The sequence below is a fragment of the Silurus aristotelis genome, assembly GCF_946808225.1.
Source record: "Silurus aristotelis genome assembly, chromosome: 2".
NCBI lineage: Eukaryota > Metazoa > Chordata > Actinopteri > Siluriformes > Siluridae > Silurus > Silurus aristotelis.
In genome coordinates, this window is record NC_139575.1 from 10,966,365 (window position 1) to 10,988,511 (window position 22,147).

Here is a 22,147-nt window from a genome sequence, read left to right on the forward strand (position 1 = left end):
AGCTCAGCTTGTTCACTGACCTCTGAGTTATCCAGCTTGGCGTTCTCTGTCTGTCAGTTTGCACTACTGGTAATACAAGATTCTGCTTTTCAGAACTCCACTGTATAATTCTTGTTGCATTGTGAATATAGGAGCAGAAAAGCCATCTACACAAATCTAAACCCCTTTATTAATTAGTAAACATCATGCGCCGTGAATAGGTACTAACACTGGATATGCCTTCCTAATTATTGCCTTCTCACATAAATGTCATGTTCCAGTGTATGTTGTAACTATTGAAATTATAACGTTATCATAAGACCAATTGAAAACCAGCCACCTGCTACTGTCAGGGCTCCTGTTATACAAAATTAATCACCACTGTCTGATTAAACAGAATAGAGAATTCAACAGAATAGGAAAATGATCTGTATTATTGAACTGTTTCAATCGACTACATAAATTCCTTGCATTTATAAGTTGCTTCTGCAGTTCTAGCATGCCTAATTGTAAGTCCAAGAAATTGAAAAAAATGAGCATATCAGTAAGAAAATGGATGCAGCAGAAGAAGTGCTTCTGGCTTTTGCACTGTTTTGTTATTGAAATTATGGAATTGGCGCCGGTATTCATCTGTAATGAGTCTTTTGCGCTGCAGAAATTTCTCATGGAGCGATTTTTGCTCGTAGGGAAGTGCGGGTGCTGCTTTCTGAAAAGACACTAAAGAATGCTTTCAGAGAGCAGCATGCTCTGAGTCATCACACAGAGGGAGTGTGTGTGTGTGTGTGTGTGTGTGTGTGTGTGTGTGTGTGTGTGTGTGTGTGTGTGTGTGTGTGTGTGTGTGTGTGTGTTGGGAGGGGTGGTTTAGGCAGACTTTTAAATATAAAACTTTCTCTAATCATTGCCTTTTGCCTGCTGACATATTCTAAAGGTTATGAATAAATGCTGTACTGTGGGGGGTTTGACTTCAAATAGTAGATGAAGATGGAGTGAGTCATCTGAATTTGTGTGTACGTTGAAGGGTACATATGAAGGGATTTGCGCTTAAGTACTGCTTACTCTTTTAATGGAAGGCAAAATTATTTCCCTGCGAAAAGTTCACTTTAGACTTGAGCACATGTAACGGATTGTGAAGAGTTGTGTGAAGTGTGTGCATTATAATGTAACATACTGTATGGTATTCAATTATTAAACCAGGATCTGCTTCTTTACTGAAGTCTCAGTGTGTGTGTGTGGGTGTGTGTCTGTTTCAGAAGGGGAATAAGTGATTGCACTGGGAAGATATGCATGGTGTTTTTTCTGTTAGTGGAATGACAGTGGGCATAAAAATTAGAGCTGAACAATACAACATTTGTTTGGGCTCCGTGGTCTGGCACTGATCAACCCAGCTTTACTCTTCAGAAAAAAAAAAAAAATCTGCAAACGCTATTAAAAGCACTGCTTAATATTGCATTCTCTTTAATTATATAAGGGGGGTGGGGGGTGTATTGTCAGGCGTTTCGGAACTGTAATTAGCCTGGTGTAGTCAATAGGCAATGTTCCACACTGTCAAGTAAGAGTTATGAATTCTGTGTTTATTTATTTCACTGTGTAATTTATCACTGCTGCATTTGGTTACAAAGGCATAAGTGTAGTGTAATGTGTTGATGCACTTTATGTCGCTTAGCATGTACAAAAATGACTTGTTAACAGAGGTGGGAACAAGCCATTGTTTTCAATTACCAAGTGTAAAAGCTTAGAGTGAGTCAAATCCTAAATCAAGCTCAATAAGTTTTAAATCACAGCCCATGTCTAATCCCAAGTCAAGACACTCAAACCCCAAATCATGTCCCAAGTCAAGACAGACAAGTCCCAATGCATTAATTCAATTAAGTCACGTTCTGTGTTCAAAGTTAAGCCAGACATCTCAGGTTTAATTTCAGATCCCAAGTATCAATTAGAGTGATCGACACCTTTTAAATCGCAAGTCAAAGTCACAAGTCAAGACCCAAATTGACTCAAAAATGTCAGAATATATTTTGTATTTTGTCTAGTGCACATTATTTTGACTGGAGTCTAACGCAAATCTATCTTCAAATTATTTGGATATGGTGTTTGGTTAATAAACGGTACCTGAAGCATGAGTGATATCAAAGTAAAAAAAAAAAAAAGTGGCATATTTCCAGCGCAAAAAGATATTAAAACAAGACAGCTTATTTTACATAGCTATCAGCACTGCTTACATTTAGGCTTATTTTGAATTGAAATAATTGATAAATGCGTGAAACCTAAGTGAGGAACACAATGCAAAATGTTCTTCTTTCTCAAATGCATTTATTTTTTATTTTATTTATTTATTTATTGCTTTCTGGCATTTATCAAGAAAATTATGTGTTAGACTGCATTAAAACCAGTGCTAAGCCAGGTTTAGAGAATCCTTATTAGCTAAAAGGACCTGCGTTTTTACATTCTTCTGTTTCCTATTTTAAATAATGGTAACAGTAGCTCAGTAATACGAGCAGTGTAATTAAGCCTTGTTCTAAATAAACGTGGATTCTTTCAGCACCAAGCTTTGTGTTGGAGCTTACAGCACACTTGGGTTAGATAATGGCTGTTTCATGCTTAATTATTTCTAATGTGCCTTCTGGATCCTCTCATTTGTGGGCTATTAAAGTTGATGTGACCATGAGGTACTAATTTCCACTGTAATAGCTGAATCGGATTTTGCTATTGTCACACATTTTCAGCATACTATGATAACAAGTAGTAATTAGCCATGAACTATGTATGTCAAGGTGCTTAATTAAGTGATTCGTTCCTGCATGCTTCAGTGTAACTAGCTGTGCATTTGTATTGAAGAATATGTTGTGAATTTAGATGTGACTCATGCTGGTAGTCTGCGGTTGGTTAAACAACATTATGGGAAAATAGAGTGTGAATTACACACTGATCAGCCATGTCATGTTGTGGCGTTCCACTAAGACAGCTCTGGCCCGTTGAGTTGTAGACTCTACAAGACTGTTAAAGGTGTACTGTGGAATCTGACACAAATCCTGTAAGATGTGAGGTGGAGCCTCTGTTGAAATGAATGCCAGGATGCCACTGTACAGAGCATCGTACTGCCATTGTTTGCTTACCTTATTGTAGGTGTTTATAGGGATCAACATGGGCACTCTGGTCAGACTGCAACCATGCAGACCCATGTAGAACAATCTTTGATGCACTTTATTCTAAAATATTTGTATCTAAACCAGCATTCTCTTTTTATCCAATTTGTGTTATAGTTACTTTGGGACTGAGCCAGATGGGCTAGCTTTCACTCCCCATCAGATCAGTAAACCTTAGGTACCCATGACCCTGTTGCTGGTTTACCAGTTGTTGTTTTTTTGGGCCATTTTTAGTAGATAATAACCAATGCATTCTGGGAACATATCATAGGATTTGCTGTTTTGGAGAGGCCTTGACCCAGTTGTCTGGTCATCTGGTTCTTATCAAAGTGCCTTGGATCTTTACACTCATCCATTTTTCTAACTTTTCAACATATCAACTTCGAGAATGGTCTGTTCATTTGCTGCCTAATATAAGACAGGTGCCATTGTAATGAGATAATTAATGTTATTCATTTCAGCTGTCAGCAGTATTAATGTAATTTTACCAGTTTATACCATAGGCAATAGCATCAGTGAAGCAATTAGAGTCCAACCAGACACTAGACAGCTAGGCAGCAGACAGTAGCTTGACACCACTTTGGGGAAGACCCACATATGGGTTTGATGGTCAGCCTTTGGCCATATAGTGATTATCTTACAGATCAGTGATCTCTGGTCATTGAAAATCTGGGCCATTATCTTATGTTCCTGGCAGTGCTCTGGTGTTCTGCCTGTTAGTGTCCTTTATCTTGCAGAAAGAGATAGAGTGGTGATAACAGCTCACTGCAAATCCCAAAGGGACGAGAAGTGCTCTGTCAAAGCCCACATGATGTCACTTCACACCCTAGCACTTGTTCCATGTGCTGTTATTTGATGTATCCAATTAGTAAATGACTGATTTACAACACGGACATCGATTGGCATGCGATTGTACTTGACAGTTTTCGCAGTCCTGGTGGACTATTTATCAGCATAAAAAACAGTGGCTGATTTGTAACACAGCATGACACTACTGAAATCCGAAAATAAGAGACGCACAGAGGATACTCACAGAGAAAATATATGATCGCACTTCTATTCTTCCAGTACAGAAATATAGAAGTCATAGTTGCATCTATGCATACTAGTGGCTCTTTAAATCATGAGCTATACTTGAAGATCTTTTCATCATTGTGCAAAAGACGTGCTGGAGAGAAGGGGAATGAAAGTCAGTAGGAGTAAGACAGAGTACATGTGTGTGAATGAGAGGGAGGGCAGTGGAGTGATGCGGTTGCAGGGAGAAGTGGTGGAGAAGGTGGAGGAGTTCAGGTACCTGGGGTCAACAGTGCAAAGTAATGGAGAGGGTGTTAGAGAAGTGAAGAAAAGAGTGCAGGCAGGGTGGAGTGGGTGGAGAAGAGTGATAGCAGGAGTGATTTGTGATAGAAGAGTATCTGTAAGAGTGAAAGGGAAAGTTTATAGGACTGTGGTGAGACCTGAGTTGTTGTATGGTTTAGAGACAGTGGCATTGAGTAAAAGACAGGAGGTGGAGCTGGAGGTAGCAGAGCTGAAGATGTTGAGGTTTTTGTTGGAAAACAAGGTGAGGGAGGTGAGATTGAGATGGTTTGGAAATGTAAAGAGGAGAGACATGGGGTACATAAGATAAGAGAAATAAGAGATTGAGAAATTTCCCCACTAAGGGGCGAATAAAGGTATATCTTATCTTATCTTACATCGCTTGGAAAATGCTGAGGATGGAGCCACCAGGAAGGAGAAAAAGAGGAAGGCCAAGGAGGAGATTTATGGATGTGGTGAGGGAAGACATGCAGGTAGTTGGTTTGAAAGAGGCAGATGTAGAGGACAGAGTCGTATGGAGAAGGATGATCCTCTGTGGTGACCCCTAACGGGAGCAGCCAAAAGAAGAAGGAGGTTGTGCAAAAGGCATAAAAACTAATGCTATTGGTTTGCATGTGTAAGCTGGACGAGGATGACGAAGATGATGAAGATCGAAAAAGGCGGAGCAAACAGATCCATTAGCAGTGTGGGGGTCTTGTTGTCCACTTGAAGTCAGAGAGGGGCTTTTTGCCAGAATGTGTGGGAGTCGCAAGCGGATCTCGACAACCACTCGAGCCAGCTGAGTGATGCTGGGAAAAGCAGAAAGAGATCATCATTAATTGATGCAGTGGCAGTGTGGGCGTCTGCACATACACATATACATACACGCACACATTCACATGCACTCAGGCAGGACGATGAACGCTGGTGTACTCAATCATGTCTTCTAAGTGTGTTTTAGCACTTAGGCAGGATTGTTCACTAACGTGACGGCTCTTTATCACGGAGCTTATGGGTGTATATGGTCGTTTGTCCTAGTGTGTTTGCTATTTTTAGTCTCATTGTTGTTGTGTTCAATAGGAATTTGGAATCTTAAATGTTTGTTTTTGTCGGTTTGTTTTTTTCTCTTATCATTGTTGTATGTGCCAGTTATGTTCAACATTTTCACTTATATTATATTATATTATCATAGTTTTTACGGTCCCATGGTGGTCTAGTGGTTAAGATGCAGCGCTCATACCGCTGCGACCCGGGTTCGATCCCCGGTCAGGGAACCATCCCCAGCCAATCTCAGTGCCGGTCCCAAGCCCGGATAAATTGGGGAGGGTTGCGTTAGGAAGGGCATCCAGCGTAAAACGTGCGCCAAATCAAAACGTGCGGAGGATCCGCTGTGGCGACCCCTAACGGGAGAAGCCGAAAGAAAGTTTTATCATCATAGTTTTTACATTATGGTTAATAATAATTTCCACACACACACACACACACACACACACACACACACACACACACACACACACACAAAGAAGCTTTTTGTCAGTGTTTTGATGGAGTTATTTTTTGAATAAACTGATTAACTGATTAATCATTCACAATACAACCAGGGACATTAGTCACTGTTTTAAAAAATGCATTTGAGTTGTAACAGCCTCTTTTAGGTTTGCACTTATTTCAGTCTCATTGGAATGTTGAAAAATTTGAATACTTTATTGAATATATCTTTAGACTCAAATCCTATGAACGCTTGTCTAAAAAAGAAAAAAAAAAAAAAAAAAAAAGGAAGAAGTGAATCCAAATCCGTGGTATGCACCGTTAACCAAAATGTGCTAATCATAGTGAGTCCAGTGAGCAGCAATCCAGCCAGCTACCTGAAGGTAGTTACCTATTTTACCCACTATGCTTGATTCTACTGCATTCGAATCTTCCCTTTCTCTCCCTAGTCTAGTCTATTCTGTTCTTTTTTTATTCTCCTCTTCCTTTGTCTAATCTATTTTATAAAATCTTTCCTTTGTCTATTCTATTCGATTCTATTCTACTTATTTTTTTTATCTTCTTCTCTGTTCATTTCTACCTTGGTCTCTAATTCTATCCTTCCTTGTTTGCTTTTTTCTGTTCACCTCCACTGTATTCTATTCTATGATTTTCTACCCTGTCGACTTAACAACAGGACATTTAATTTTATTCTGTTCTGTTCTGTTCCATTAATTTATTAATTTCTGTTATGCTTTTTCCCACCATCTTCTAACCTATTTAACTCTAATTCCTGTTCTCTGCTGCTCTTCTCTACCCTGTTCTATTCTGTTCTACACTATTTTACTCTTTTTCTGCTCTATTCTGGTAAGTTCTTTTGCATTCTATTCTAAGGCACCATGCTCTTCTTTATTTAGCACTTTTCTATATATTTTAATGGTTTTAAACCGTATTCTGGGCTACTTTTCTCTATTGTATTTATTATACTCTCTATTATTCTGCCCTATTCCACTTTTGCCATTTCAATTCTTTTCTTCTTTCTAGAGCCCTCAAAAATTTCTGCTAGGCAAACAAGCAATGCAGAAGCACCACCAGGTGACAGAGTCATAGCTTTTCTCCTCAATGTGCGAATACTGAGCCTGCAGTTGGTGCTTTTGTTCTATTTGCTAGTTGCCTAAAGCATTTTCCACTTAGGATGTTTGTCTTGCCATGCTGTGTCATGTTGTTGAGTAACACCACTGTGCATCACTGTATACACGTGAATATCAGGTTTTATAGCAAAAATGAATTTAGACCATACAGTTTGACGTTCTGTCAAAAATCCACTGTTTCCAGTTACAGTCATTGTCATTGTATCATGTAGAAAATGCACTACTACTATTTTCTTATGCATTGATCAGCTTTCATTTAGTACAGTTATTAGTGGAAAGGGACATCTAAGGACTATTGCTAATTAGATATCATCTGCATGATGGACCGTTCTCTTCACAGCATTGACACAGATGGTGGTAAGGTTGTGTGTTGCACTGGAATCAGTGTTGGAGGAGTCGCTTTGTTCCTGCTTAGGTGTCACCTGTGAATTGACAGTAGTCCACCAGGTGATAGAAATTGACAACAAAAAAGAGCTTGTATTCAAATTGTATAGTAATAGATGAGCTTTATTATTTAACTGTGTACTTTCAATGGACCAACAAGAAAGATCAATAAGTGTAGTACAGTAGGAATATCCTTATTGTATCATAAATTCATTAGCTCCAGTGCGGTGCCCAGTTTTGATTGGAGATTAACAAAATGTAATAATATACAGTGAGTAAGTTAAATGACTTACATTTACATTTGCGGCATTTAGCAGACGCCCTTATCCAGAGCGACGTACAAAAGTTCTTTGAGTCTCTAGTAATGAATAAATCTACACTGGTATGCAAGATTACAAACTTAATATAAATATAACCCTTGAATTCTACAAACTTGGATAGTGCTAATTTAAGTATTTCAGGAAGAGGTAGGTCTTCAGTCGTCGCTTGAAGATAGTAGGGACTCTGCTGTACGGACATCTAGGGGAAGTTTATTCAACCACCTCGGTACCAGAACAGAGAAGAGCGTTGAAGTGTACTTACCTCTCATTCTGAGAGAAGGTGGTACCAGTCGAGCAGTGCTGGAGGATCTCAGACAGCGTGGTGCAGTGCGAGATGTGATGAGGTCACTGAGGTAAGATGGTGCTGGTCCACATTTGGCCTTGTAGGCAAGCATCAGTGTTTTGAATCTGATACGTGCAGCTACTGGAAGCCAGTGACGGGAGCGCAGTAGTGGGGTGGTGTGGGAGAACTTGGGCAGATTGAACACAAGTCGTGCAGCTGCATTTTGGATCATTTGCAGTGGACAAATAGCGTTCAGGGGAAGACCTGCCAGCAGAGAGTTGCAGTAGTCAAGTCTTGAAATGACAAGAGACTGAACAAGTACCTGGGCAGCCTGTGTGACTTAATCCAGAATAAAGGAAACAAACTATGAGCTTCTGACCGAGTTTCTAATGAAGCACATGACCTTAAAAGGTCAGCAAGTTATTGGCTGATGTTTTGGCTTTGGTGTTCTGTCATCACATTGTATGTATAAGATATTATTAGCGCCTGACTAGTATCTTTATTCATTTTCTCTTAATATGCTGTCATCATGTTGTGCTAGAGGGAGAGTTATATGATACTTTCCTTTGTTTTATTAGTCTTTGCCAAATATCTGCATATATTTTAGATTTCGAGAAGGTCGTCTTCTGTGCAATAATTAATCCGGCTGGTGAAAAAAATAGTTTTACTGTCAATTAGATTGGGGTTTGTGAATGTGTATAGTGGAGCAGATGGTGGGGTATGGAATGAGAATTTGTGTTATTGTGGCATCAAGTTGATCATTGTAAACTTGTGAACACTGTGTAACATTTAAACAGTAAAATCTGGCTGTTGAGCCTGGACTTGGCTAGTCCACCCTTTGAGATACAGCCTTGAGTATGCAGTCGACGCTTCTTTTGTGCTCGTGACAGATGTGTGTTTTATTTTTGTATCATTTTATTTTCACTGATAACTGACATGCCATATTGCAGCAGGTAGAAAACGGATTTTTTTGCTGCGTCCCAATTCTTTTACTTTTTCCTTACAATTTTTGTAAAGAGTAAGTACATACTTTGGAAATTGCAAGAGCAGAAGAGAATGTCGTTGCCTGGTTACGCACGCCATCATTATAAACCAACTTCAGCTTTTCCTCGTTCATTATTTCTTATATAATTTAATGCTATATAATTTAAATCACCATTTCCTTGATTTATTTTCCACATTTCATTTACACTTCTCTAAAATGGATTTGGTTCCACAGATCCACCCTTTGAAAATACAGTGAGGAAAATAAGTATTTGAACACCCTGCTATTTTGCAAGTTCTCCCACTTAGAAATCATAGAGGGGTCTGAAATTGTCATCGTAGGTGCATGTCCACTGTGAGAGACATAATCTAAAAAAAAAAAATCCAGAAATCACAATATATGATTTTTAAACTATTTATTCGTATGATACAGCTGCAAATAAGTATTTTAACACCTGTCTATCAGCTAGAATTCTGACCCTCAAAGACCTGTTAGTCTGCCTTTAAAATGTCCACCTCCACTACATTTATTATCCTAAATTAGATGCACCTGTTTGAGGTCGTTAGCTGCATAAAGACACCTGTCCACCCCATACAATCAGTAAGAATCCAACTACTAACATCGCCAAGACCAAAGAGCTGTCCAAAGACACTAGAGACAAAATTGTACACCTCCACAAGGCTGGAAAGGGCTACGGGGAAATTGCCAAGCAGCTTGGTGAAAAAAGGTCCACTGGGACTGGGGCTCCATGCAAGATCTCACCTCGTGGGGTCTCAATGATCCTAAGGAAGGTGAGAAATCAGCCCAGAACTACACTGGAGGAGCTGGTCAATGACCTGAAAAGAGCTGGAACCCCCCTTTCCAAGGTTACTGTTGGTAATACACTAAGACGTCATGGTTTGAAATCGTGCATGGCACGGAAGGTTCCCCTGCTTAAACCAGCACATGTCCAGGCACGTCTTAAGTTTGCCAATGACCATTTGGATGATCCAAAGGAGTCATGGGAGAAAGTCATGTGGTCAGATGAGACAAAAATAGAACTTTTGGGTCATAATTCCACTAAACATGTTTGGAGGAAGAAGAATGATGAGAACCATCCCAAGAACACCATCCCTACTGTGAAGCATGGGGGTGGTAGCATCATGCTTTGAGGGTGTTTTTCTGCAAATAAATAGTTAAAAAATCATACATTGTGATTTCTGGATTTTTTTTTTTAGATTATGTCTCTTACAGTGGACATGCACCTAAGATGACAATTTCAGACCCCTCCATGATTTCTAAGTGGGAGAACTTGCAAAATAGCAAGGTGTTCAAATACTTATTTTCCTCACTGTACCTTTGTGATATTTATTATACCATACTACTGATTGGGACACATTGATTAAAAATGTCAGATACTGTTGAGGACAGATAGTAGGCAGATTGCGACGCAGCACTTGTATACGGGTTGATTTTGCCCTTTGTGTATTGTTTGCTCTATTAAACTGTAGCTCGAAGATTCCCTCCTTATTATCCCACCATGCAGCAGCAGGTGAAGGATTGTTTGTGCTCTCCTAGTGACAGAAACTGCAGGGGGATGGACACTCGATCAAATCTCAGCCCAAATAAACTAAACTCAGTGGTCACCCTCTTGCCATCTGGTAATGACACACGGCCTCATCGCAGCCTAACGAGCCATAATGAGCCGCGGTGTCGGGGCAGATCGTGTGAGATGCACTTTGCCACAGCTCCATTTGGCAGTAGTGACTCAAAATCAGCATGTTTTGCATGCCCTGGTGGCACAGTCAGCAGTAATGACGTCTAACAGCCTCTAATGAGGACTGGAAGAAGCATCTGCATTCTTCCTCCGATCCATTAAGGAGTGAGAATGCAAAAATCTTCATGCTTTTCACGCCGGGATCTTTCACACTCCGGCTTAATAAGTGCTGATGAGCTGTAATGAGCGCTATTGTTCCCAATGTCAGAACAGCCCATTTGTATGTCAGTGAAAGGTGGGGAGTGGGAACGGATAGCGCCATGATACAAGCTGAGCGGACTCCTGACATCTTAACAAGCTAAATGGATGCAAACCAAACATTAGGAAATGAAGGAGGCATACAGCGCAGACGGAACATCATGGCAGATGCGGTAGGAATGTTGGCCCTCACGACCCGAGTCACCTGCGGTCTCCTTCATATATGAACCAGAAATGTTCACAAAAGATTCACGCTAGTGTATTCTTTACGCATTGCTATAGCTGTCTCATGGAAGAAGAATTACAGGCTTTAAGCCAATAAAGTTTCCTCCTCCCCTGCTTTCTGGAGCAGAAAAGAGGGGGGGTAGCAATTGTCATGCTTATAGATAAAGCCTATAATCACGTTTCTTTTTGTGATTTTTAAAATGGCCGTTGCAAGCCTGTCACTAGCAAATTGCTGTGAATTATAAGATTATTGTATAATCTTTTTGAGAAGCTTTGTCATATGATTTCTTTGTGATAATAATAAAAAAAAAAAATCAGTCAAGCTACATTTATTGTCATCTGCTCACATGTCTGAGTCTATTGCTGCCAATCTTTGTACAGAAGATAAAGAGTCTTCAGAAAGAGACTCCAAGCAATAGAAGAGAGGACGGATAATACGGTGGATTTAAGAAAGTTTTTAAGGAAGTATTATCATTGAGATGTGTATATGAGTCTATTTATAAGACACTTACCTACTCCTACATTCATTTATTATCGCCCTCATCATGGATCTAAAACAATCATCATTAGTTAATTATCAGTTTTGAGCCCTACATTAGGAGCTATTTACTGGACATGCTGAACGTTGTTAAACATTGAACTAAGAACGAAGACGACCCTTTGCTTAGAATTTTTCAAGTACTACATTAGCTCCAGAGTGATCATTAATGCTTCAGCACAGCTGTCAGTTGCTAATTGTACTGTAGCTGTGTTTTTCTTTTCCCCTGGCTGAGTGTTTTGGAAAAGCTAAGATTGGGAAAACGAAGTGACACAAAAATGTCTAGCAACATCATTCTTGGAATAAGATTTACTTGAACCAGGTCTCAACTGCTTTTCTGTACAACCTTCTAAAAGCACAAAGCATATCCATTCACGAGAAGGTGAATTAACATTTCCAGCAAATCGATTTGTGCACACCTGACCATCACACTCATTTTCTTTTGATTAACATCCCATTCTATTCCACTTTTCCTCTTATAATAAGCTTAGCTCTTCAGGGAATGCTTTCCGCTAGACTTAGAATGTGGCTGTCTAAATTTTGGATCATTCAGCCAAAAGAGCATTAGCGAGATCAGGCACTCTGATGTTGGGACTGGAGGCATTTTGTGTTCATTCCAAAGGTGTTCAGTGGAATTGAGGTCAGGGAACACTCAAGTTCTTCCACTCTTGGCAAATCATGTCTTTATGGACGTGTTTGAGCCTTTTAGTTCCAAAGGGAAATTATAATGCTACAGCATACAGAGATCAAGTCCAAGTCTATTGTGTGCTTCCAACTGATGGCATATGGATGTGATGACTAACATTAGGCCATATAGTAAATTAACATTTTGATAATAGATGGAATAAGGTCATCTCTTTGGATAACAGCCATGTCAGGTAGATTCTCTCATTTAATAATTGCAATTCTTCTGTTCCTCATTACCACATTAGTTTCTTGTAAAAATATATTTGTAACTCATACTGCTATACAGGATTATATAATAGACTGTAAGAACAACAATAGAGGCCACTAATAAAAAATACAATTTGTAATACCCAAAAAATACAAAAAAGAGGAACTCCAAATAGTCTTGTTTGCGCTCTAGATTTCATCACTAAGCCTGTTTTGCCCTGTAGTGATCTGCCAGCTTTAATTACAAAATTCACATGACACACGACAGTGGGACTTTTTTTTTCTCGAGTCGGTGGAAAATGACAGACATTATTTTCAGACACTATGCAACAACAGGTTGTAAAATCATGGAACATAGATAGTGTGTCTGATTTCACTGGATTTGAAGTAATATATTGATATAAAATGTATATTGTGATATGATTTTGTGATACATGTTCTTAAGCTGTTGTTACAGTGACAGAGTAGAGTGTCCTCATGTATTGTGATGTGATTTAGCCCAGCTATAGTCTACTTTACTGTTGCATGGCAGTAAATATAGCAACAAAAAAAAAAAAGCAGAAAATAACGCAGCTCAGATGCCTCTGAAATGGCAGATGTGGCTTGTAATGCTTGCGGAAATGGAATTGTGTGACGTCTTGACGTGACGCATCCGGTGTCAAAAGCCTTTAAGAGGTAAAACAGGATTAAAAATTTAAAGTGGCCCCAGTGGCGAGCCATAGGGAATCCCCTGAGCATTTCCCTTGACATTTGCAGTACCATCTGCTTTTCTTTGTGACTTTTATTTAGTGTTAATGTTCAATATTACTGTGTTATTATATGCTTTGTAAAAGGAGGTGCTTGTATATTTTTTTGTATATGTTTTTTTTTTAGAATAGAATGTTGTTCAGCAATTATTCATGTTTAGCATCTTTGTACTTGCCCTTCATTTGCTGGTCTATTTTTATATGTATATTGATGTTTATATGTGTTTGTGTGTGTCCTGCCAGCTTTTGTAACGCTCCTAAATGGCGATCAGGCACAGGACGCCATCCGTTCACTGCACCAGACCTCAGTGCGTGGTCGTGACATCAGCGTCCAGCTGCAGCCCACCGACTCGCTGCTTTGCGTCACCAACCTGCCTCACACGTTCATGGGCACGCAGTTCCAGGAACTGGTGCGCTCCTATGGCAACATTGAGCGCTGCTTTCTCGTCTACAGCGAGCTAACAGGCCACTCCAAGGGCTATGGGTTTGTGGAGTACATGAAGAAGGACTCGGCCTCCAGGGCTCGGTCCGAGCTGCTAGGTAAAGTGCAGGGCGAGCGCTTGCTTATGGTGCAGTGGAGCGACGTCAACCAGCTCAGCACAGCCCACCACATCCACTCCAAGTGCCTGTGTGTGGAGCGGCTGCCCATGGACTTTGACAGCTCTGAAGAGCTAGCACACATCTTTTCTGAGCGCTACAAACCCGTCTTCTGCCAGGTGAGCCACAGAGAAAGGAGTGAGTTATGCTTAGAAACTTTACACACACACACACACACACACACACACACACACACACACACACACACACACACATGCAGGGTTGTAAAATAAATGACTTGCCCACCTCCTTGTGTAGAGAGAAGTTGTTAATGGAGAGAAGATACGTCTTGCTGTGTAAAATTACCAACCTTGTATGGGTTCTAGCTGCAATTTACAATTTGTGATCGAGCGAATAATATCTCTTCTTTTTCGTTCTTTGTGTGTGTGTGTGTGTGTGTGTGTGTGTGTGTGTGTGTGTGTGTGTGTGTGTGTGTGTGTGTGTGTGTGTGTGTGTGTGTGTGTGTGTGTGTGTGTGTGTGTAAACGTCATTTTACTCTTCCTCTATTTTTTTTTTTAAGAATCCAGACCCTTAGTGTCAAACAAAACATTACTCAGTTTGAGTTCACTTTAGCGTTAATACAGCATTTGTTCTCAACCCTCCTAATCTCCTGCAAAATCAATACTCTATCTAGAAGAGTGGATCATATGATGCTGGATCATGTTTCTTTCTTCCTAATCAAAACCTTTTAAAAACCCAGAAGCCAGCCTTGCTGCTTGAAGTGTTTTTTTAAGCCGACACGCTAATCGATACTCGCACCCCTTACAAAGGCATGAAGCACCAGAGCTACACCCACACTATAGTCAGATGTGTTGGAGGTGGATGAAGATCAGAAAGCTTTGACCGCTCTACTCTGACTCACTCTAAGCTTTCAGGCTTCGGCTTTATGTTGGACAACTACATGCTAAGTTGGCATGCTAAGGCATTATTCATACAGGATTTGTTTTACATAACAAGGTGGGAGAATATATCCCTGGAAGGATAGTCCTGTAAGTAATTGTCATATTTGCCATTTTTATGGATCTCAAGTATGTGCCATTTAGGTTGATATATACAAATGAAAATAGTCCATTATATCATGTAAGGAAAAAAATCAAGCTTTTTTTTCAGTACAAACACACTCCAGGAAGCAGGCTTTTGTATGATCTATAACCAAAACCAAATCAAGCAGTCAACCCTTGTTGTTGCCCTTTAGAGCTGACTGTGCATCTTAAATTAGCGGCCTGAAAATGAAAGGGATCTCTGATTTGCTCTTCAGTCTGGAACATCAATAAAGAGAAAAACTAGTCGGCAAATAAGCATAAAGTGATACTGCAGAAAAGAAGTGCTTTATTCTGTTGCCCTCAAACTACAATCATTTGATAAATGCGATAAATATATTGATAATGATAATAAAATAGGGACTTTGTAAGATTTTAATCCAAAGTTATCCAAATTTCTATCCTAGTCTATTAAGGTAAAATGGCCCAGACCCAAAAGGGAAAAAGGTTAAGCTTTGATTGGTCTTAACAACAGGAAAAAAGAGATAACCCAGTATTGGAGAGCTTCTCTTTGATTTCTTTAAATGTTTAAGCTTTGTGGGTAAAAAACCAACAACATTGTTTTACAGAAAAAAGTCAGTGTTGTTCCATTAGTATTGATGAGTGTTAAACAAATACTTGTGAACCCAGACACGTGTTTTAACAATTTTAACAAAGATAATTATTTAACTTTTGCATACAAGGTGACTCTAAGTGAATTTCCATGTTTTTCCAAATAGTAAAAATAAACCTGGATATTGTTGAACAGGAGGACTCGAGTGCATTGTATATTTTTTGCTAATTTTTGGACCAATTGTTTCTTGTTAAGAACATTAAAAGTTTAATAATCTTACCAGTTTGGGCTTGGACTATTTTTTTTATTTTTTTTGCTCAGAAGTTTCACATTATGGACCACAGGCTTTAAAGTTTGAGTATATATAATATAGATCAAAATCAGTTTGCATCAATGTTATGGAAAATTTCAGAGATGAGTACATTATGAAAACACCTTCACTATTGTGATTGGCAACATGCTAAGAACATACTGCTAAGAACGAAAAGGTCAGTGATAAGAGATTTGCAGTATAATGAATATGAAGAGAGGGACGCTGCTGCAGGTGATAATATAAATTAATGTCCTGTTTATATTCATTAGTTTGTTGTAGGGCTGTCGATTATTTTAGTAATCGAGTTTTTTGCCGATTAGTCCATCGATTAATCGAGTAACTTTGGAAAATTTTTATTGTGTTCTTTGGCCTGAATCTTCTTCTCCCCCCTCGCTGTCTTTTTCCCGTTCCTCCATTTTTTCATTCTTCAGTGGTTTCTGTGTTTACCTGTCATGGGGTCTCATTTATAAACATGGCATAGGCACAAAACGAGGCTAAAAACGGGCATATGCCACCAAACTTGACGGGGGAAGGTGTACACCTGTAAGTAAACTCTGAGTTCTGTGTACGCACAACATGGGAAAACACAGAAGGCGAGAAGGGGAAATGGTGACACAGATAGAGCGCACATCCTTAGCATGGAAAGTGGTGTACGCTCGTTTCCAGCCCTGTTTTGTGCGTACACCACGTTTATATAGGAGACCCCAGAGGGTTTAGAGGGTAGTACATCAGTAATAATGGTCAGTGGGGAAACAGTGCTCCAAGAGTATTTATTTGGACTAAATTGAGCATTGAGGCAAATAATTTGCTTCATTTTTGCTCAAATTACTCTAGGAATCGTTTCAGCGCAGGTTTGTTGGATCTCAGCACTATAATCTGATGTTAGCAAAATCTGAATCTGATCACCAGTCAAATCATACTGAACCAATAGATTGCCATGGATAACAGTTGGGTTGGATCCTTCACCAGGTAACAGTAGTGATGTTGCATTACAGATGTTGCACCAGAAGTTCAGCTTGATGTCTGAGTAATTACATTTATCATTTTGCTAATATTTCGCTCAGGTTTTTTTTTTCCTCCTCACTCGAATCCGGTTCTGTGTGTGGGTGTGTGAGTTGTCCTTTCAAGCTACTGTGTCTTTCCAGCTGTCTAGTGCTTTTCAGAGTCTGAGGTGTTTGCTCCAACGTGTCAGCATTGTTCCAGGAGTAGAGAAAATGAGAGTGGTCGCCTCCACACAGAAGATTCCAGACATTAGGGCTGTCTCAAACGACATTGTAGCGTGGTGAATATGGATGCGTAGGCACACACGCAGAGTTATTAGCCAGCAATTTGCATAATTGTGAGTGCTTCCTAGTTTCTGTTTGTCATACTGTTTCAGGCTGAGATTATGGTTGGGTCTTTTTTTTTTTTTTTTTTTTTTTTTTTTTTTTTTTTTTTTTTTTTTTTTTTTTTGCTTATCAGTATTTCTCTTTTTAGTTGTATACTGATCTTTTAATGAACAGCAGATTTTACTGATGTTACTGACCCACTGATGTTAATATATTAATTAAAATACATTCTAGCTATGTAAAAAAAAAAAAAAAACTTAAAATAATTTAAAAAGAAAAAGAAAAAACACAAAACAACCAAACCAATTAATGAACAATAATTTTTTAAATCCCAACACTAAATATTTAGTGCAGTGTACAATGTTTACAATAATAATTAATAATAATATACAATAATCAGAAGATTGTGTGCATTAAATTGTGATGAAGAACTTCCATAACCTTCATTGTAAGAAAAGGATGTGAAGGAGACTTCAATACCAAGCAATATGGCAAAGCAAAATTATCCTCTTTCAGATGCTAGATGTGGATTTTGCAGTGTGAGCTTTACTGTTAGCATTAGGTGACCTGTGTTTCATGCCTCTTTGAGCTGACTGAGCATCTTAAATCAGCAACAAAGACTAGCTGGAGAATGAGTTCTCTGATTTGCTGTTCAGTAGACATCAGCAACAGCATAAAAAAGGCAATAAAAAAGCAAGCAATGATTCTCTCAGAAGACCATGTGGATCAAATTATTTTTACCTGCTTAATATCTCAATGTATTTTTACTTGCTGTAGCTAGCTATAGCAGAGCATTGTGAGAGATGCAAAGTAATGCACAAAAAGGAGTTTATAACGATAATCATTTTGGTGTAAAGCACTATATTAATAGGAAATAAAGTCTCTAGAGTTTACAGAGAATTGTGCAGAAGAATCTGCAAGGTGATACTCCTGTCAGTCAAGATGTAGAATTTGAGAATAGCAGACTCATAAAGACTCTATAAACTGGGCAGACTAGAAAAAAACAGTGTCTGGTGAGTCTTTGCCTATTATAGGTTTTTTTCTTGGCTGACAGGAGTAGAAGCTGATGTGGTCCTCTGCTGGTGTGCATTCACCTCGAGCTTTGATGTTTTGTGCATGCTGAGATGCTTTTCTTTGCAGCACAGTTATAAAGATTGATCACTCCAGTTAATATATCCATCTCAGCACCTTCAGCTGCGCATTTACCTCATGTCTTTCATCAAGACTTTTCCTGTCCACAGAACTGTCATTCTATGTTTTTTGTTTTTCTCACCATTCTGTGTAAACTCACCATTCTGTGTAAACTCACCATTCTGTGTAAACTCACCATTCTGTGTAAACTGTTGTATGTGATAATCGCAGGAGATCATCAATTTTGAAAATATTCAGTCCAGCCGTTCTGGCACCATTTTGATATTTAATATGGATAATATATGAAGCTCTTGAACTGTTTCTAGGTGGACAGTGAGTATATTTAGAATATCTACTTGCCTCCCTGATGTTTACCTTGGCATCTATCTCAGCCAGAAGTAAAGTTATTGCATTTAAGATTCTGGTTGCTCTCAGAAGTGAAAAAAGAGAAAATCAGATTTAAAGATTTCATTCGGTCCGCTGTGCTGGAGCAGACATTTTGACAGCCAGTATCTGATTACAAACTAAACCGATGAGGCGTATGTCTGTTCCTCTATCGCACATAAATATACAACTATTTAATCAAAGCATGACTTTCACCATTTGAGGAAATCGCATTAAGCTTGCAACCTTCTAGAAAATCCTGTGGTAGCCATGCTGGGTGAGTGTGCTCAGTTTTGACTAAATAACCAACATTGTCACTGGCAAAAATAGCACCCCCGAACCATCATACGTCCTCCTCCATGCTTTACAGTAGAAACCACACATTCAGGAACCGTTTGTTTACCCTATGATCTAATTAGATGGCGATTAGAACCAAAAATCTCAGATTTAGACTTATCAGACCAAAAGACTATTCTAATGATCTAATGTTCATTCCTTGTGTTTCTTGGCCCAAACAAGTCTGTTCTGCATGTTGTTCTTCTGAAGTAATGGTTGCTTAGCCGCAATATGACCATAAAGGCCTGAATTGTGTCTGCCACTGGAACTCTAAGAAACATTATTGTAATTCAGTGTTTTCTGAGGCTGGTAATTCTAATAAGCTTATCCCCTGCATAAGAGGTAGTTCTTTGTTTTCCTTTTCTGGGGACAGTCACAAGACAACTGGTTTAAATCACTGATGACTGACGGCACAAATTAACTCTTGACAAGACACACCTGCGAATTGAAAATCATTCCAGGTGATTACCTCATAAATCTGATAAGAAAATGTTTGAGTTTGCCAAGCTGTCATCAAAGCTAAATGTAGCTACTTTGGACAATCTAAAAAAAAAAACTATATTCCAGGTTGTTTAAAAAATTTTTGTTTACTACATAATTCCATAAATTTTTTTATAGTTTGGATGTCTTTGGTGTTCAGTATTACAATGCTTTAAATTAAATGAGCAAGAATGTTTTTAAAAATATAATTGTTCATTTATTTTTACCAATGATCCAAATTAAAAGTAAATGAACAGATGAGAAATCCAAAATCGAATAAATATTTGCATGACTACCCTCTGGCAGAAAACCAGTAGGACCCAGAACACCGATTTACTGTCTGAAGAAGTCTGGCTAGAAGTGGTCTTTATGGAAAAATCGCAGCCAAAAAAATATTACCTCCAACATGAAACAAGGTTAACCGACTCAACTATACACGAAAACATAGCACCTGGGGTGCAGAAAAATGGCAGCAGGTGCTCTAGATTGATTGCTTTAGCAGGAGGCAAGTTATTTGCCAAAGGACTGGAGAGCAGTTCAATAATGTGTCTGCAGGCAACATTAAAGCATGATAGAGGTTTCTTGCAAGTTTGGGGCTGCATATATAGAGTCGTGGCATGATCTCCAGTGGTCCTTAGTTGCTGCTAGATTGGTGGGTCATTCCTCTTTTTGTTTAATCCTTCTTTTTCCAGATTTGCATAAAGTCTGAGAAACATTTAGCTCTGTCTCTTTATACTGTTAAACAAACTTCGCACAGACTTTTTTATTGTCGCATGTGCCTCCTTGCTTCTTGATACCACTGCCTAGTCACCCAAAGCCCTCATAAGAAGCATGCAGCTTGATACAAACTTTATCAAGAATGTTTAATAATATGTATGTGTTAATATTGATCCTTTATTTATTATACTGATTTTAAGAAACATTTGTAATAATGTGCATTCTCAAATTTCAACCATTCCCCAAAGATACTGTTGTATTCTAAATAGCTTTGTGGAGCTTCTTGGAGAAGTGATGCAGCCTGACACTTTTGCATTCAGTTTTTCAGACTCCAATTCAGAGACTTTACAGTACAAATCCAGTGAAGTTGTTTTCTAACCAGATGCAGTGGTGTGTGTGTTTGGGTTTGTGTGTGTGTGTGAGGAGACAAGTTCCAGTACATAAATTTGAACCAGTGGTATAAAGAAGCGATTAAAAGGCCTTGATTTGTCAAATACACATTACAGCACACAGAAATTATTTACTTCACATAGCTTGTTAGGAAGGTGGAGTCAGAGCACAGAGTCCGTCATGAAAACAGCTCCCCGTGCAGCAGAGAGGGTTAAGGACCTTGCTCATGGGCCCAGTAGTGGCAGTTGGCACTTTTGTAGCTTGAACCTCCTTTTAATCACTAACCCAGAGCCACCTAAATTTGTTAAATAACATCACTGTGTGATTGATTTAATATGTGTGATATGCTCATGCATTTTGGGTGGATGCCAAACACTAGTAGGGGCGGTGACAATATTCAGAAATGTAATCATTTCAGCCATAAATTACTTGCTATATTAACCAGTAGGTGTGGGAAATAAATGACCAAAAAGAAATTGCTAGATACATGCACTGGAGTTCACAAGTCTTTATAAAGACCACTCTGAAAATATAGAAGATAAACACTTTTTTTTACATTTGGAAATATTTTTATTAATAACACAAATGCTCAATATATAAATTTTGAAGCATGTGCTTAGATGACACATCAAGGTTACTAGGTTACTATGAATTTTATGTAAATATTTTAAAGACTCTGCTTTTCACTCAAATTGTTGTTAATGACATAATTTGTAAGGATAATTTTTGCATTAATTTAGTACAAATTGCTCATTAGAAGAATTCTCTTAATAAACATTGTGAATAAACAAATTAAGGAGCATGCACATTTGAATTCTTTAGTGGTTAAATATGAAGAAATCATAAAAAGCTTCTATAATTGTTTCATTAACATTCTTAAAGCACATGTTTATCACTATCACTTAAATTCCCTTTTATTCAGAGCTACTGAAAACTGTATTTCTATAAGAGCTGCTATAAGAACCGGTTGTAATTTAAATCGTAGGTCTACAATAATGTCTTTATCTAAAATATTATTGTTTTGATAGTAACAGCTTTCTGTAGTAGTACATTTTTTTTAAACACGATGGAAGGAGTCTCCAGTTTCAGTGCTTTGTAGCATCTTTAGGAAAAAGGTTATTGATTTCTCGGTAATGCGAGACACTGAATACTTATGTTTTATTCACTTGTAAGGGGCTGAGAGTGAACTTTTGCACAAAATGATTTCACAAAAAGGCATTAAGTGCCATTCACTAATACATCAAATGTCGTCATTGACAAATTGCTCTAGTATTAAAGAAATAACATTACATGACTAGCTGGTATTGGAAATTTCTCTCACTCAGCTGCAGCTAACAATTATTTTAGTAATCGAAAATTCTACTGATTAGTCCATCGATTAATCGAGTAATCGGACAAGAGGTACTTTTTCTTTATTAATGAGCAATACGATTGCCGACACCGGTCCGTGGGTCAATTGGTACCGGGCCGCACAGAAAGAATACATAACTTACATTATTTCCGTTTTATTTATTAT

The 22,147-nt window shown here is 38.6% G+C and overlaps 1 protein-coding gene and 1 long non-coding RNA gene across 2 annotated transcripts in view; one reads left to right on the top strand and one right to left on the bottom strand.

Annotated features, from left to right (window-relative positions):
• raver2 (ribonucleoprotein, PTB-binding 2) overlaps positions 1 to 22,147 on the top strand; it is an 84,973-nt gene that overhangs the window by 14,581 nt on the left and 48,245 nt on the right. Inside the window, exon 3 of the mRNA XM_083566787.1 lies at positions 13,606 to 14,078. Within this exon, the coding sequence (XP_083422913.1) occupies positions 13,606 to 14,078 (473 nt within the window). The remainder of the gene's footprint in view (positions 1 to 13,605; positions 14,079 to 22,147) is intronic.
• Positions 14,411 to 19,224, bottom strand: LOC310740879. Its single transcript, XR_014537785.1, has 2 exons — positions 18,521 to 19,224; positions 14,411 to 18,479 (listed from the first exon to the last, which is right to left on the bottom strand). It is a non-coding gene; the product is annotated as an uncharacterized lncRNA (long non-coding RNA).